This window comes from Cyanistes caeruleus, chromosome 5 (assembly GCF_971803275.1).
Source record: "Cyanistes caeruleus chromosome 5, bCyaCae1.hap1.1, whole genome shotgun sequence".
In the NCBI taxonomy this organism is placed as follows: Eukaryota; Metazoa; Chordata; class Aves; order Passeriformes; family Paridae; genus Cyanistes; species Cyanistes caeruleus.
In genome coordinates this window covers 8,648,999-8,666,993 of record NC_141705.1, presented here as the reverse complement: position 1 = coordinate 8,666,993, position 17,995 = coordinate 8,648,999, and the positions used below count along the sequence as shown (strand labels likewise).

Below are 17,995 nucleotides of genomic sequence, written 5' to 3'. Positions count from 1 at the left end.
AAGTGTAACAGCAGGACTTTAAAATCTTCTATCAAGCTCTTTTTGCTGGCCATGCTGCACCTTGAAAAGCAAAGCCTGTAATAAAGCCAATGTATAACAACTGTTCAAGAAAAAGCTGCAGAAGCAGTTGTGGGGGATTAGAAGTAGCCTGGTTATCTGGACAGATTTAGCCTGGCCCATTGCTCTGCTCCCTGCAGCTGAAAAGGACACGACACAGAGAAAGGAGAGAAAACCACAGATGTAGCAGCCAGGGTCTACCTGCTGCTGGGTCATCGGGGGAAAGCACAGATTGAGAAAGGAGGCAGCATCTGTGGTTTTGGCATGTGAGCATTTGTTATGGGTAAGCAAAGAGTTAAACAGCTTAAAGGAGCGGATAAAGACTAGGGTCTGTGGTTTTGGCTGGGCATTGTCCTCGGGGCCGACTGGATGATGAATCCTGGTGCAATGGAGCTGGCTCAGCAGAACAGTCTGGTCTGCACAAATGGACAAAACCAGAAAAAAGTATTTAAACTTTTCAGAGTAGATGCCCCTTATGCATACAAAATACACACTAAGCCCATCAGCTGCAGAGTCAGGCCTTAAGTAAGCCTATGTTCTAGAATTTAGGCTGGTTTTTAGTTAGAAGTTTTAAGGGAAAAAAGAAATCAAGCCTTTCTGCCTGCTTTGCTAGCCAGTGTCATGCCAGCTCCAGAAGACTGATGTGACAATTAGCTCCTTGTTAGTGAAATTAGTTTACAAGATCAAATGTGCCGCTGGTTGTGTTTTGAGCCAACTCCTTAAAAGGACGTGGTTAAGGCTTGGTCTCTATCTTCTACATCAATCTTTCACTACATGGCTTTATTGCTTTCAAAAGGTACTGAATTTGCCTTGCAGCAATTTTCACTTCCAAATATCGAACAAACTGGAAAATCTACAATTATTGGATGTTCTAGAATTCATTACTTGGTGGCTGACTTTTACTTTATATGCTTTACTGTGAAAAGGGACTGAGCAATAACCATTGAATGGCTTTCTTTAGCTTAGCAGTTGGCCAAGTCATAAATCAAAGAGGGAAAATGGACAGAATCAATCTGATTTTCACTGTCCATCACTACTTGTCTGGTCTGAACTTAGCCAATACTCCCTTTATTCAAAAGAAGTGCCTGTATCTACATTGGGATTGCACCAAATGCTTCACAGCAAAGGGGGAAACTAAGGTTCATTTACTTAAGGTTAAATAATAAACAATTCTGAGCTCTACAAAGACTTTCAGGGGGTTTTATGCTGCTGTCAGGTCAACAACCTTTGAGATGAGTCACTCTTCAGAAGAGCCCCTCTTCTGCAAAAGACCACAGCTAAAGCCTACAGAGCTCACTGCTAACAACTGCTTTCAGTCAGGAGCGATGTAGGTGAGATGAATTGCAGCCAAGATGTAAGTTCAAACATAGGATATGGCATAATGATGCATCAGGACAGAATAACTCATCTGTGCATGCCAACTCTTTAAATCAGAGTCAAAAACAAGGCTGAGAGGTACCCCCCTAAAAGGTAAAAAAGGGAGCCACTAAGAATATCTGCATATTTAAAAAGGAACAGACAAAAACCAAACAAAAAACCCACACAGCAAAAGAAACCGCAATAGACCAAATCAAGTAAAGTGCATATATTCAAGCAAAACATGCTGCACAGCTTGTTTCCGTGCTTCTGAGCATGGTGTTAGCTCCCTTATCATGTTCTTGCTGCCCTCATGAGTCTCTAATGAGGACTTTCCTACCACAGCAGCCCAGGAGCAACAATGACCAGGCAACACCTGTGGTGCAGAAACACTAACCAGGAAAGCCTCAGACCCCGGGGTAGCTCCTCCACTTTCCTTCCTGGGACAAACTGAGAACTGACAGACAGGGACTTGCACTTCACCAAACCCTGCATGGCAAAGAGAAGCTACCAGGATACTCTCCTAAAACCAACAATAAATATGGCTCTGCTGCACTCAAAGCCTTTCCATCTACACATGACTGCTTTCACAAGAATCCTACCTTGCTGCTAACACAATGAATCAAGCTTCCCTGCCTGACCTCTAGCTTTTCATAATCTGTAGGACTGAAACAGCAATCACAAGGAGTTATATTCTCTCTGAAACCACAGTGAAGAATTCATTACTCAATATTGAGGAAAATATCTGGAAAAAAAAGGTTCAGGGCACAGATTTGGTAAAAACTGCATGCTGAAGTCAAGTGGTAGATGGCTTGATCTCCTTAAGTCTATTGCAAGCAATAAATATTTCCTATTTCTAGCACAACACCTTGAAATGGTGCACACACAACCTTCCCAGGGCACAGGCATCCAATAAGGACACCAGTTATCATCAGCTGGGCACCCTGTCACCAGCTGCTACACCAAGATGAGCCCCTAAAATCCATTACAATGGACTGGGAAGAGATCAACAGGTGAGGAGTGAGGGTGGATCTCTACCTCTGTCCTCCCCAGCTGCAAGGGCACTCATTTGGGCATTGCTCACTGGACCAACCCTGTCTGACCTGCATGAGTCCCCCAAACACCTGGGGCAAACCTATTCCCCTAACCTCTGGGGAAGGAGTATGTGACTAAAGAACAGGTAAACTGGGAAAGATAATCAAACTGGTAAGGAGAACCAGGCTTGGGACAGCCAAACCTGGACTTTTTGCCCTGATCCCATCAAGGCAGCATGTTGTCTCTGCAGAGGTATTCATCCTATTATGGAAAGTGATGGAAGAAAAGAAATTTCTAACTGCAGCATGCCAAGAAACAAGGCCTTTCCCTTGGAACAGGGTTTGATGTACTTCTGACATCCAAGGACAGAGGTAGCAACAGGACTAATGCTACAGTTTGCAGCAAATCCAACTCCTGACCCATATAAATAAATGAATAAATAACCAGCAAACCTCTCTGGAATCAAACATTTTGAGTATTCTTGATGTGCTTTTAGCACCATCACACTTCTAATATTGAAGGACTTGCTAGAGCAATGAGCTCTCCCTACAACACACCCATCAGCCCATCCCATTTGGGAAGAGCAGGGAAGGAGGTCCTCTCCCCACCACACCCTAAGGGTGTTCCCCAGTCCTGCTGGGGCTGGATCTGACCTATTGATAGCTGCAGGCCTCTCCTGGTATCTGCACCTTCCCATATCTTCAACCCAACCCTCAGCCAGGTGGGTGGTGACTTCAAGGACCAGGCAAAATCAGCAACAGGGTTATCACTGCTTTCTCATCCCACTGTGTTTGTAAAGCCTGGTTTTGGAAGATGCTGAGCCCTCCTGAGATGGTATCTGAGGGACCTCAGCCCTTCTGAGGCAACTGGGACAGCCAGGACTGTCAGGGACACTACTGCAATGAGTGCTCTCCTTGAAAACAAGCACAGATCTTTTTCCAGCGGGAGGAGCCCGTGCAGGCAACCTACCATCCTTCAGGTACCCCCTCCCCACAGCCATCCCACCACAGCACCCCCTGCAAATGAACACCTTTCTGGCCTGCAGCCCTCTTACTTCTCCAGCTTTGCTGTGAATATGTAATCCCTGGGGGGGCTGCTGTGTTTATCCCTAACTCAGACAAACAAAGCCCTGGGGTGAGTTGCTCCAGTGTGTCCCACCTGTGTATGCCAAAGTAAAAGGGCTCTCCCACTCTGCTGGAGCCCTACACAGCCAGGAGGGCAAATACTGCCTCTGGACTTCACCTCCTTCTGCCACAAGTCACAGAATCCTGCAAGGATTTGGGTTGGAAGGGACTTTAAAAATCATCTGGCTCCAATCTCCTGCCATAGGAAGGAATCTCTTTCAATAGAGCAGGTGCAGACCCCCTCCCAAGCAGCTGGAGCCTTCATCAGCACACATTGTTTCAACCTTTAACTCTCAGCAAACCAGCAGAAATGTCCCATGTGAGGCCAGAGCCCTGCCATGGTGCAGAAAAAGCACAAACCTGGATGTCTGCTCTTGTGCAAGCCAACACTTTTCTACATCCTCTCCCAGTACATCGAAGCCAAAGTGCCTTGGGTATAATTCTACTGAGCACCACTAGTCTGGATCAAACTAGCACGTTTATTTAATGTGGCACTGCAAGAAAATTCCACATTCATAAATACACGAACATCTGTCAGGCTGGGCACAGACAATGGATGTGTTGTGGATGATGCATTAACAGAAAATGAAAATTACATGTGTAAATCTCTGCATCTCTAAAACTAAAAAAGAAAACCAACCTTTGCCACACATTCAGACCACCATGCCAGAACAATCAGGCCAAAAAAGTCCCTAGAAAAGCCTAATCCCGATGTCCTGTGATAACCATCTATCATCTCCTTACACTCCACATTCATGTGAGCCCCAGCCTCAATACCAGTCACAAGAGCTGGGGATTTGAAAGACATCTGTGAAATAAATTACTGGAGTGAGTAGGTAACAGGCCATGCCTCATTCCATCAGGAAGATGTGTGGTAAATGAAGAGCAGGCTGCTCAGGGCTAGTGAAAGCAGACACCTCCATGCCTGAGGCACGCTCATTCACAAAGGATCTGCGGAAAGGGGATCAGCTTACAGACATGTACAGCACTACAGCAACCAGAGCCAGAAGAGATGCAAATCCACACAAGACTGGGTAGAACTCAGTGTTTTGAGCATCTGTTGGATTGTCCCATCTACAAAGACAACACTAAACCCCCATACACAATGCCAGGACAGGGCAGAATGAATACATCCAAGTACAGGTTCACAACTACAACTCCTTTTTCCAATGCATCAGTATTCCCTAAAACATCATAAACTCATCTTGCAGGCAGCAGATGGCAAAACCAGCAAACCCAAGGTTTACCACCACTTATGTCACAGGTCTCCTGTAGCTATCCAAAGAGCACTTGGACCTATACTGCCCCTAAGTACATGCTAAACTCCCAGCAAGGGACAAGGGATTTAAACCCATGATTAAGTTAAAGCAAATGCTCCACTGAATCTTTAAGCCAAACTGTCCCAAGAGTTCAGTCTCAGTGAATGTGGGGGGTTATGTGAAGATTTATTTTTAGAATTTCACTGAAATCCTCTTTAGCTATTTGAGTTATCCATGAAAAATGTTCCCACTTCTCAAGAATCCTTGCAGATGCTTTGATGTTTTTCAGACTACTGATGGCTGAAAAAAAAGCCCCGTAAAACCCGATCATGGCTTATTCCCAAACAAAAATCACTGTCCAAGAGGCACAGCTTGATGTTATCCTCTGAACGCTGACAGCTTCTGAAACCCCACCAGATGTAGATTTTCAGAGCCATTAAGTGAATCTAATTGACTTTACAAGCAGGAAAAATTTGAAAAGGTGTTTTACAAATACCCCTTTTAAACAGTTTGGATTTAAAAAAAAAATAAAAATATCTCATTAGCATCCCTATTGTACAGTAACTTCTTCTCTGCTTGCTTTCTCTCTTTTTCAACAAATCCCACCATTAACAATGTAATTTCACCAAGGAGGACTTCACCAGGATGCTCACTGCTGTTCAGCAGACAGGTATCTGCTGCACTTTCATTGCTCTGCCTCTCAGTAACCATCATCTGAATTAGCATTTGGAAATGGCAGGTGCTCCAAACCAAGCTGTTTTCAAAAGCTTCTCTTTGCAGTTCTACTATTTAACATTATTTTAAACTGGAAGACTACAGATTTAGGTCTTCCCTGGATTCCCACTAGAAGTGTTACACAGTGTTTCTGATGCTGTTATCTAGATCCAGGGAGGATGAACAGATTTGGCACCTCCAAAAAAAGAACAAAAAACCCTGGTCTCAGAAAATGAAGTGGTTGGGTTTGGGTTTTTTTTTCTTGTGCACTTTGAATGCAATAATGATTTTATAAATTGTGTTAAAATGAGAAGGATTAGGTTTGTAAGAAAGGTCATAGGGGAAAAGATCAATGGATACATCTGGAAGTGAAGTGGGTCAGATGGTCTAAAGAAGGTGTAAGAAATGCTGCTGGCAGTTCATTTGCCTTCAGGTAAAATGTTTTCCCCCCACCAGTGATATGTGGGTTTGTGCACTGATGCACTGTTTTCAGCTTAGCAGACACAATATCCTCATGCTGCTGACTTCTATTTATTTTATCATCTTTTTTATTTTGAATCTTCTAACCACAAAAAAATGCACTTGCACTCATCATGCTAAATAGCCAGACAAACTATAAGAGAAGAAAGTATACATGTACAATAAAATTAGGTAAAGGCACATAATTTCAAAAGTTTGATGGAAGGACGGAGAAAATCAGAGATACAGAGAGATCCTTGGTAGGGGAACCACCATCCATGGGAAATGCCAGAAATGATGACTGAAGCAAGAAGCAGACCAGACCAAAAATCACTGGAGAATTCAACACAGGTATGGACAAGAGAGCTGAGCAGAACTCAAAGGAATGCAAGTATTGCAGATTGACCCAAGACTGGAAATGTGGGATAAAGAACTGCTGTGCTAAGAGATGGAAGAGGGGAAGAAAAAGAAAGGGAAAAAAATAGCTCAAGGAATCACTGGTTATCTGATAGCTGTTGAAGTGAATGTTGAATGCAAGGTGCAGTGAGGAGCTACCCATGGCCAGCCAGTTGGTCCAGCACCCCCCATTTCAATTAGCAGCACTAGCACAGAGCCCAAGAGTTGCAACTTTAAAAAGCAAACCAACTTGCACTGCTGATGCTGGTTTCCAAGTCAGGATTCAAGCACACTGGCAAGGGAGAGTGGGAGCTGTATTTCATTACTGGTGATTGAGGGTAAATCTAGGCAAGCAGCTTACTCAAAAATGCAGATTTTTGTCAATGCAAAACAATTCACACATTTGTCCCGAATTCACCAAAGGTAAAATGAGAGGCAGAGGAAAGCCAGGCTGGCAGAAATCCTGCAGAGCTCAGCCCCCAGCATTGCTGGCCAGGATATGGGCACACAGCTCAGTCCTCCATGGACCACAGGGGATGGATGTCCCAGCAGCCAGGACTTCAGAGATGGACCCCTCAACAGCACTTCTTCAACTACACCGGTATAAAATACCTAAATATGTAACTCAGACAGGGCCTGGGATGCCTGAAATGCCAGCACTGACTCAGTACAGATTTAATAGTGCCATGCAAAGCGGGACCTGGGTAACAAACACTTAACCATATCATGGCTCTATCATGGGCAGTATTTTCTAAGTATACACTTGGGTCTGACCTGTGCTTCTTAAGGAAAGCTGTAAGAGCCAACCATTCAATTTTGGGCTGAAAAAAGCATTACACCCCCCCACCACTCCCCCAAACACAGATCCTTGCTTCATCATAGTGAAAAAACAGAGAGAAAGAGCAGTAAATCAGCTTAGTTTGGATCAAAACTATCCTTCCTTTTACTTTCCAGTTCCTGAACTGAAAAATCATTTTTCATCTCTGGTTTTCAGTTTTGCCACTTGGATAAATCCTAGAAACAACACATGAATTTTAGGTGACAAATATTATTTGCTAGTTACAATTTCAAGCAGGACACACTGTGGTGGGACTCATACCTTGTACTATTCCATTAGCATTTACACTGTTGCAAATCCCATTTAAAATAACAATATCTCACATAGCCACTTAAAAATACAACTGTAATACATGCTTCCCATTACCAATTTTGAAATGTCTCACTCCCAGAATTCCATTTTAAAGCAGAAGCCCATCTTGGCACTAAGCCCTGCGAATCACAGGTCTAGAATTATCCTGTAAGAAATAGAATTTTTTCTTCTTGAAAGAAACGCTCTTCAAGCAGTTATAGAAGATAATGAATGACTCTGTACAGGCTGTCATAAATTGTTAATTGGTTGCTGGGGTCCAACAGGTCAATAGATGACTTAAAAGAATGGCTCAAAGCCATCTGCAACAGATACCACAGCTTGTACCTGGCTCTGATCAGACCACTATGAACTAATTTTTGATGCATCCTTAATAAAGGACATGAGGCTTCTTGGCAATTCCATGTGTCCCTCTTACCAAAACACAAAAAAATCCCCCCCAAACAAACAAAAAACTCCCAAAACAGCCACTCAAAAAACCCCACCAAAAACCCTATTTGGTAAAGGAATAAATTTGTCAATAGAAACTAGGTAAGACATGCTGCTATCTTTGGATTTTCTTTAAGACTCCTTTCATTAGCCACCTGTCAGGATAACAAAACGATGCCTCAGCTTTCTACAGAATGGAAAAAAAAAATAAAAGGGAAAAAGAAAATCTAAAAATACACTTTGAAGCTCCTTGTTTTGCTGATGCAGAAAGTAACAACAAAGGCTCATACATCCCTCAGCTCATCACAGAACCAGATACCAGCAAAACACTCTAGGTCTCTGTTTTTGCTGTAGCCTGGAAGGGAGTAGCATCAAGTATGTGATTATTTGTAACAGATCCCCAGTACTGCATTACCAAAATAAAACCACACACTCTGCAATACACCAGCAAACAACACTGCGAGCTCCTGGCGGCCCCGAGGGGCTCATGGTCACCCCAAAAGTCATTCCCATCCTCAGGAATTCAATATAACCTTCCTGAATCAAGATCTAAGCCTAAGGAATCTCAGAAATCCACTCTGAAATCTGGGGAGATTTTGAATGGTTTGCCTTCTTGAAAAATCAGTCATTTAGACTTTTACATAAAACCAGGTTTTTGTCAATATATTTAGAGGTCTTCAAGTAGAGAGCAATCCCCAATGGTAATTTCTAAAGTATTAAGACCATTGGTGGTGCACACTGAGAGGCAACAACATGACCACACTCTTGAGTAATCCTAAGAGGCTGAATTTAATAAACAATGTGAGAATAAGATTTTTTTTCAGTTCATGTTCCTACATCCAAAATTCAGTGTCAAAAGGGGCTGAAAGCTTTGTACCTTTAAAACTCCTGCCACTAGTCACATATCCAACACAGAGCCTAAATTTAGGTTATTATGAAATCTTAACCTGAAACTGACTTTGGGGCAATTGTTTTAAATCTTGGCCATTTCTAAGAAAGCAAGAGAAAGAAGAAAAGCTGCTGAAAACCCTTTATAAGAGTAATAAATTTGCATTTAAACTTGTGAACAAAATTCTGGAGTCAGAGCCTGTTTTTGTTTATTCACTAAGACAGTCCTGAGAAATTGCATACACCCATGCCAGAAGACATTTAAAACTGGAGAAAACATTAAAAATATTACTCAAAGCTAGACAAAAAACCCAGAACACCTGATGTGCTTGCCTCCTTCATGTTCCTAAGTCCCAGTGTGGCTTGTTTGCTGGTTTTGAGAAGTTAACTGTGCCTAAAAAACTACTGATATTCAATTTACACAACTAGTTACCTCTTGTACTGAAGATAAATGACCAGCACTGGGATGTACTGAGGATTTGAAACATCTGCAAGTTGAGCATACACTCAGTAGCATCATATCCAGTCATGGCTACAACTCAAACACCGCTGCATTAGGTGATGGTCATGTCCATGAGGGACTGGCTACTTTTAGAGAGAATTCTTGAACACATGGGGGAAAAAAAAGGTCATATTACTCTGCAAAATTTACTATAAAATCTATTTTCATCTAATTTTGACATGGGACTGTGCTAAACTTGTGGATCTAAAGGGAGAGCTATTTTTATGTTACGGATACACACACTGAGTAATGGATTTGTTGCATATGTTCCTGCTCCTGTGATAAATAAATAGGTAGGGGGGGAGGCTGCAGGAGCTTGCCCATGAACATGTTTATTCCACTAGCTGTGGATGACACAGCCCTGAATCCACAGACTGCTCCCCACATCAGGCAACTCCAGCTTTCCTGTGTCGGCCCTTTGCTGAGAGCATCACACTTCTACTCTGTACAACGTGAGCCCCTCAAAAGTGGAAAGAAAAAGAAAAAAAGGCTTTGCGAGGTAGAAAGACACTGCAGGTCCTCCAGTGGGTTGAGTAGAGCTGGCCCACGTGGCTCAGCACTGCAAGGGACCCAAGTTGTGTCACCTCCCAATCTAGCCTAGCTCTTATCAGCAGGGCTGCAGCACTGGGCTGGGCTCTGCAGTGAGCTTGCTCCTGGGACCAGGACAGCCCTTGGTCAGCTCTGGGAACTGGGGTGAGGGAGAGGAGCTGGTGCCAGCAGCGCTTTGCCTTGCTCACTGTGCCTGTGCCTCACATCTGCAGGATGGGGCTGCCCCCAGATGGAAAAGGCAAGGCTAGAGAAGAGCAAAATGAGGCAGCCACGAGTGACAAAGTGCCAGTGTCACAGGAGGTGGGTTTTGGGAGGCAACCCAACTCTTAAGAGATTTTACATTATTCAAATAAAACCAAAGTATTTCAGCCCATTTGATGGACAAAACACATCCTTAAGACTTGGAAATATGAGTTGTTTTTCCTCTTGCTTTCCAAAAAGCTCTACACCGGAGATGAGAGATGCCAAACCAGGCAGTTTCATGCTGCTAAGTTGTAGAAACCCCAAAGTAACAGCAGAAATTGCTGAGCTGAAGAATTCCTGACTGTCCCACTTGCAAGAGGTCAGCTTTGGAAATACTTTGACAAAAACTTTCCACTATAAAGAATATGAAAAGTCTGTAACCCTAATCTTACAGGATCTCTCTGCTGTGGAGGTCTTGTCCCTGGAAGCATCTGACGGAACTGCAGAGATGCCAGCAGTTAAATGCTCACAGAACAGACCCTTCTCTGCCCAAGGAGACCTAACTTCAGTTCCCAGCAGTGATAGGAAGAGCTGGGAAACACCCAGGAGGTGATAAGGACACAGCCTCTCCCATGGATTTCCCAGCTCCAGGCAAAACTCCTCACCACTACAAGGCAGTGTGGGAAAGGCAAGGATGAAAATCCCAATACAGGACAGGCAGCTCAGGGGTTGGGCAGATACATGAGGTCAGGGCACTGCATAAGCCAGCAAGAAATGCTGCAGATAGGGATGCTTCAGATTCCTGCTGCCTCTTGGGCACCAGGAGTGGGGCAGGGCTCTCCAAAAACACATTCTTCCACTGGGAAGCAGCAGCCTTGAGCCCCCTCTGGCATCAGGTAACTGAGCTGCTCCTTTGCAAAGCAAGAGCTGCTCTATTATTTTCAAACAATGTTATCATCCAGGAGCTTCACTCCTGCTTATCTAGCAGCTTAAGCATTATCCAGAATGTGGAAGAACGGGGCTCTGAGGCTGTTCCTCTGCCCAGGGGCTCAGTGACAAGAAACACCCCCCACCCCCTCTCCCTGTGCCTTGGGAAGGGTTTCAGCATGGCAGAGCACCCACAGCTCCAGGGCTGAGGATCTCCTCCCAGGGTAGATCCTATATTTTCCCTGCATCCCAAAAGTCACTGGTGCTCACACCCCTGAGCCTCCCCAAGGCTCAGCACTTATGGAGCAGAGGTAGCAGGAGCCACACGATTCACATCCAGCTGTTCACCTTGCAAACATCATACCAGAGGGGAAAAAACCCACTGCCAAGTGGCCTGAAATACACAAATAATTGCTTGTTACCCAGACAAACACCTCACTGCAGGTGCGGGACACCTCAAAAGGTAGAGGCAGCAAACAGGATCTCACCTCCTCACAACCCAGCTCTGGACCCACCTCAACTGGGGTCCTTCTGGCAGAACGACATGATCCCTCTGCCAAGAAAGGCAGGACATCCCCCCTTAGAGCTCAGCTGAGGAATGTGCCACCCAAGAGCAGCAGAAATGGAACCCTGATGAGCCATGCCCCCGCAGTCCCTCTTGCTTAGGGCCCTGCCCAGGGAGCTCGGGATATCTGTGCACCTCACACACAAAGGGCAGCAGGACAGGAAGGCTCTGCTCTCCCTGGATGGAGGCAGGAGAGCCAAGCACCCATCAGAGTGAGGCAGAGGTGGCTGCCCATGCACAGGGCGAGAGCGGGAGCCATGCAGCCGAAAGCCGCAGTTCTCAGCGCGGCGTGGCTGATGTGACCCGACATCTCCTGCAGCAGCACTCCTGCTCCAGCTGCTGCGCCACGCAGATGCCTTCACCAGCCCACCAGGTGCTGCAGCCTCAGCTCTCCAGGTTACCCATCTGTGCTGTCTGTCCATCCTCCCCTGCGGCACTGGGCACTGCGATGCAGCCGCCAAGCCTGTCAGCAGTCCCCAAAACCCTGACAAGGGCCAGCTGCCACCACCAGCAGGTCTTTGCACCACCAGGTCAGGGGTGCACACCCCTCAGCAAACCCTGCCAGGACAGCCAGCAAAAACCCTTTAAAGAGTCACAGAGACACGTGGAAATTTGTCAGCCAAAGCCCCAGCTCCAGTCGCTTTGGGGAGCAGCAGTTTTACATCGGACACAGAGTTTCCATAAACTCTCCAGCTGAGACCTCAACCTCACGAGAATCTCTCTAATACACCAACTGCTGCAAAAAAACATGCAACACAACCAACTGGGACAGAAGCTTGAAGAGACACTGTAAAATTGATTAGTCATCAAAATCATCAGACCATAAAAGAAGCTCCAGCTGTGCTCATCTTTTTTGTGTGGATAAATGCAAGAGGCAGGGCTCTATTTAAAATTAATTCCTCTTTTTTGGTTGGTTTTGGTTGGGGATTTTTTTTGTTTACTAGAGCTTGTTACTCTGGTTGACAATTAAGCCTATTATCCAATTCCTTTCTTTTTCACCATTCCAGCAGTCTTTTTTCATAGCCTTTGAAGAAGGAAAAAAAAGAAAGGTAAATTCCAGTAAGTACTATTTTAAAATGAAAAATGTGAGTTTACAAAGAGCTCAGAAAGGTGTTTGAACCATTCAACCTTCTGTTTTAAGACCCCAGCACACACTCAACACAAACAATTCCTTTCACATTGAAAGCAATTTCAAGTCACACCACTGTGTACAAGCTCCAAGTTAAGCACTGGCCCAAACATTCTGCCAGATCCTTGGCATAAGTGTAGGAGGGCAAGAGAAAACAAAGATTTAAATTTTGGCTAGTGTACTTCTGCAAAATCACTGTCAGCACATATTTTTCAGTTCATACAAAACCCAGCAGAGGAAAATTCAAAGGATAACTAACTTGGAGGCAAGAGGTTCAAAACAACTGCAGAAGAAAAACCCCAATATGGTGTAACTAATGGAATTGTTCAACACTAATCATTAACCTTGCTCACGGTATCCCACTGCAAACTGGATTTTGGCTTGGTTATAAAACTGACCCACATGTTTTGTGGATGCTTTTACAATATCACCAAGTTAAAATATCCCCTCACTGTAGATGCCTGCCTTACCAGAGAGGCTATTTGCTGTAGATACTCTCTACAACAGCACCCCAGCCCCTGGGCAGCACACAGACCTGGCTGCAAACAACAAGTTTTTGTGCCTGGGTATCTTGGATTCCTAGAGCAAAAACCTCAGCAAAGCTGCAACTAACATCTCCATTCAAGACCTTAAGACTATGTCCCAGTTCTACCCATGCATTCATCACCCTGAGAAACAGGAATTCGTAACGCCACCACAAAAATGGTCCCTTCCTCTTTTTTCCACATTGAGAAAAAAAAACATTCAAGTAGGAAAACATGGATTTTCTAAAGAGGGAGCAGGAAGTTGCCTGGTCATACTCCCAGGCCAAGCTGCAGTTATATCAGGTTGGATTTAACTTGTCTGGTCAAGCTCTGGCCATCTCCAGCCTCTCTGGGACCCTGTCCCCACAGCCCATTCCTCTCGCTGTGACCAGTTCGTAACACCTCACCAGGAAAGCTCTCACAAATATCTCAGCTGCAGCAACACAACGAGCCCTTCTCATTCCCACTGCAATAATTTCTGCCTGGGTGCTAATTTGTAAACTAGGCAAATAAAAGACAAACTTGGGGCTAGAATTTGTTTTATTGCCATTGTTCTGTCCTTTGGGTGGGACAGGCGATGCCAGTGTGGCACATTGCTGCCTTCCTCCGGATGTTCAGCCAGCCAGCCTTCAAAGTGCACAAAACTCTGGGATTTTCTAGGATAACTGTATTTATACTGCTGTCCTATAGGGAAAAAAAAGAAATCCCTCAACTGCATTTTTGGAGGAAATAGGAGTAAACCACTGGATTCATGCCTTGTGCACAGCTACATCGAATAGCACCCCATGGATGGTGCTGGTTCCTACAGACACCCTTCTCCTTCCCAGACCCCAAAGCCTCTCTGGTCCCGTTATCCAACACCACTACCATCAAGAACCTTTAACAAGCACCAACAACCCCATAAATCTGCTTTTTATGGCATGGCAGAAGCCTAATTACATGATTAAGTTCTGTCAAAAATTAAAGCCCACACACTTGCTCTAAAATTGCAATTAGCTCTTCCAGGTACCAAATAAAAGCAATGCTAATATTTCAAAGACATGTTTGCAACACAGCTGAAACAGATTACATTACTGACCCAAAACAAATTGAGGGCATTACTTTGAGACCCTTTCCTTTAATTTTTTGTGTCTGCTAGTGTTATAAATACAGGCACTGTGATGCCTCTAAATTGTGACCACACAAGTCCTGAGCATGAACAAGCTAAGCAGCTCAAACACCTATTAACTCCATATTACATGTTCTTATTCTGCTGGAATCCTCTGTTCTCCAGTTATCCAGTGTAATACTTTGCTGGGCCTCACTACAGAGGTGCAGAAATGTTCTGCCATGAACCCCTTTATTTCTGTGACATTGCCTTTAAAGAAGATTCAGTTTTTTAAATACAAGTCATACATCACTTATTTTTTAACAAAAACAAGCCCTGTAAATGAAACACACCCTGTGTGTAAAATGGAACAAGATCTGTATAAGACACGCACTATGATGGGAAGAGAAAGCTAAATTAAGCTACTTAATGATTTTCATAAGAGGAGCAACATTTTAGCAAAATGTAACATTGCACATTAGAAGTGAGGGAAGGTCTGCTGCTATTGTACTTCCCAGCAGCTTTCTAGCAGCGCCCAGGGAGAGGTTTGTCACACCTGGGGAACAGGAATGATACAGCAAATGATACAGCAAAAACATGGTCACATGGAAAAACAACACAGTAGGTACCCAAGAAGAGAGCAGGTACCCCAAGAAGATGGAACTACGGTGGGATACCATCCTCACCTTGTTTTTCCTGCTCATCACCAGCACTCTGAGACCACCAAAAGCAAACCTCAAACCCCAACTGACTGCCCAGGCATCCTCCTGCTCTTGTCCGAAATATGGATGTGTGCCTACAAAAAGGGAAATTGCACCTGACAGGTTCTAAATAGACTTTTTTTTTCTTTTGATGACATAAGTTATCTTTTACAGCTTAACAAGGTAACGTTATCATTAGATGTTGTATTTTTAATTGTATGGGTATATGTAACAAAGGGATGAAACCATATCAGGGCAAGCTTATGTGGCAGCAGCCCTTTACATACCAGACCCATGCCTCTTCCAAAACACCTGCATTAAAGAATGTTCTTGAATGATGTAGGAAAATGGGCTCAATAGCTAAAATGGGCTCCTCTGAGCATTTGGGCTGAAAGGCCTTTCATCTCCCTCTCCTCCTGCTGTCAGAGCTAATACCAAATGCACAGAGCAAAGAAACACCGAGCTCAAGATGTAAGGGCTGGGGTGGACCCAGGCTGCAGTGAATTACCTGCACCCTCCAGCCTCAGTGTCCCCAAGTACCCTCACCCTGGTTCTCGGGGTGTCTGTGGGACCCAGCAGCGCTGCGCTCGAGGGGTGGACAGAGGCTGCCTGGGATGACTAGGCACTTGGGGGAGGGGGAGCAATGAAAAAAAATAATTAAAATAACCAAAATCAGAAAAAAAAACCCCAAACCAAACCCAAACCAGAGATGGCTTTGTGCCTGGTGTGGCTAAAGAGCTGCATTCTGGCGACTTTTGAGCTTGCTCAGTGCTGCTGACAGGAGGAAAGGCGCCAGCAGCAGGGAGCAGCCATGTTCCCCAGCAGGCTGGGGGAAGGAAGGCTCCCTCAGGGAATTCGTACTCACCTGGCGGTTTCATGTAATATTGCTCAATATCGGACATGTCCGTGTGCAGCGCACAATCGAGATAGTGCAGGATAACTTTTCTACTGAAGTAGTACCTCATGCCCATCAGAAAGATGGGCAAACAGCAGGTCAGCAGGAAGGACTTGGTCACAACAAAGCACATTACTATGGAGATAAGGAAGAGAAATAAACGACACCTGTCAGAAAAGAGAATTTAGTGTTGATTTCGGAATACAAACTCGTTATAAAAATAAATCAATAAAACAAGCACAGTCAAAATATACATTTGCAGCACACACACGGTTCACGCTCTCGAGATTATCGTGCTAAGGCATGGCGTATCGCGACCAGATAACCCGGAGAAGTTTATGAGGTCCTGAAGGAGGCGGTGGGGAGGATTCCCCCACGCCACGGCAGGGCCCACCGAGCCCTTCCGGAGCGGGGCCGTGGGGACCCCGAGGGCCCCGCACACCCCAGGCCCCCTCCGCTGTCCCCGGAACGCGGCCGGGTGGAGGAGCCGCGCTGCGGGCAGCGCTCCGCAGCCATGTGTTCGCCACTGCGGCAGCGCTATTTCCATCAGCATCGACTCCCAGGGCAGCCACCCTGCCCGTTCCCATCCTGGGGGGCTTTCTGCGGGTGTCTCGGAGCCGGCGGCTCTCTCCGGCACGGCCCAGAGCCACCGGCTGCGTCCCCCGGCTCCCCAGCGCCTGCCGGGGGTCCCCCTCCAGCGTGCGGTCCCGTCCTCCCCGGTGTCTGGGACATGGGGTGCGACCAGCCTGCGGCCACCGGGGGCGGGAGACCACCCCAAAGCCCTCTCGGGGCGGAGACACGCATTATTACTTTTTGTCACGGGGAGGGGACACCTTGCAAGCGCTAGTTTTGGGCATTTAACTCAGGGAGGTGAGGTGACCCCGCGGCTCCTGCTGCCGGGGGTACCCCTCCCCACGCCGGGGGGAAATGGGGGCCGCTCACCGGCGGGCCCGGCTGTCTCCAGGCAACGCCGGCACGCCGGGCCCCCCTCGCCGGGCTGCGCGGGGGCGGCCGGTGCGTTCCGCTCCCCTCCGCGCACTGCAATAACCACAATGACCCATCTACCCTCACCCCCGCCGCGACCTCCCCTTCGCGGCTCCCGCCCTTAACACCGCGCAGGGTCGCACATCCCCGGCGGCGCAAGGCTCCCCCTCCAGCCCCCGCCGCAGCGCTGCGGCTCCGCGGCCGCTCCGCACGATGCTGCGGCGCTCCCCCGGCCGCACCGCGCCCGCGGGTCCCCGGCGCCTCCCGCCTCTCCGACCATTTTGTCAAGACCCACAGCGGCGAATAAACCCGGCGCCCCCCGCCCCAAAAAGGAGCGGATACTCACCCGCCAGCAGCCCGTAGAGCAGCTGAGTGAGGGGCTGCTGCTTTAGCCCCCTGAACGCCGTGTTGGGGATTCGCTCCATGATCCCCTCGTAAAAGATGCGGCGCACCACCTCTTGTTCAGAGGGGTGGAATTCGCGGATATAGACATTGTCGCGCCTGGGGTCTTCTTTTGGTGGGGTGAGGGGAGGTGGGGGTGAGGGAGGGGAGCCCGCCAAAGAGGGCCACATCTGGGAGGAGGAAACAATGATCGTGTCCTTTTTGGATCCCGGGATTGATTCATGATCTTCCGCCACAATCTTGGTCTCACAAACCATCTTGGGAGACAGACAATGCATGCAAACCGGCCGCGGGGAGGGGGCGAGGAGAAAAACGGGAGGGGAGGTGTCAGAAAATTAACAAAAAAAAAAAAAAATTAAAAAAAAAAAAGGAAAAAGGGGAGGGGGAAGGAGCGGGGCGCGGAGCCGGCACGGAGACCCGCGGGCAGCGGGGCGCAGAGCAGCGCGGCCGGGCGGGACGGGAGGAAGGAGCCCCGCTGCATTTTGGAGAGGCATTTATAGGGCGGGGGGGCCGCGGGTCCCCGGGGTCCTAGAGCCCCCCGCATTGGCTGCGCGGGGTCGCCATGTGATCGGGGGGGCGGGACACCTCCCCCCTGCCCCCCCATCCCTGCACCGCCCCTTGCAAATTACTACGGCGCGGGGTTGCGCGGAGAGCCGGGGGACGCGCATCCCTGCCCGCATACA

General features: G+C 46.9%; 1 protein-coding gene across 4 annotated transcripts in view; it reads right to left on the bottom strand.

The window, feature by feature from the left end:
• ASPNAT (aspartate N-acetyltransferase) overlaps positions 1-17,805 on the bottom strand; it is a 32,874-nt gene extending 15,069 nt beyond the window's left edge. The window contains exons 1-4 of one of the 4 annotated variants that reach the window (XM_086888577.1): positions 17,257-17,799; positions 15,897-16,061; positions 15,017-15,126; positions 13,750-13,927 (exon numbers count right to left, since the gene is read on the bottom strand). In XM_086888577.1, the coding sequence (XP_086744703.1) occupies positions 13,784-13,927; positions 15,017-15,126; positions 15,897-16,061; positions 17,257-17,590 (753 nt within the window). In that variant the 5' untranslated portion in view covers positions 17,591-17,799 and the 3' untranslated portion in view covers positions 13,750-13,783. Of the gene's footprint in view, positions 1-13,664; positions 13,928-15,016; positions 15,127-15,896; positions 16,062-17,256 lie in introns of those variants that run through there. The other 3 variants (XM_086888576.1, XM_086888578.1, XM_086888575.1) reach the window with 3 other exon arrangements.
• Between the last annotated feature and the right edge of the window lie 190 nt (positions 17,806-17,995).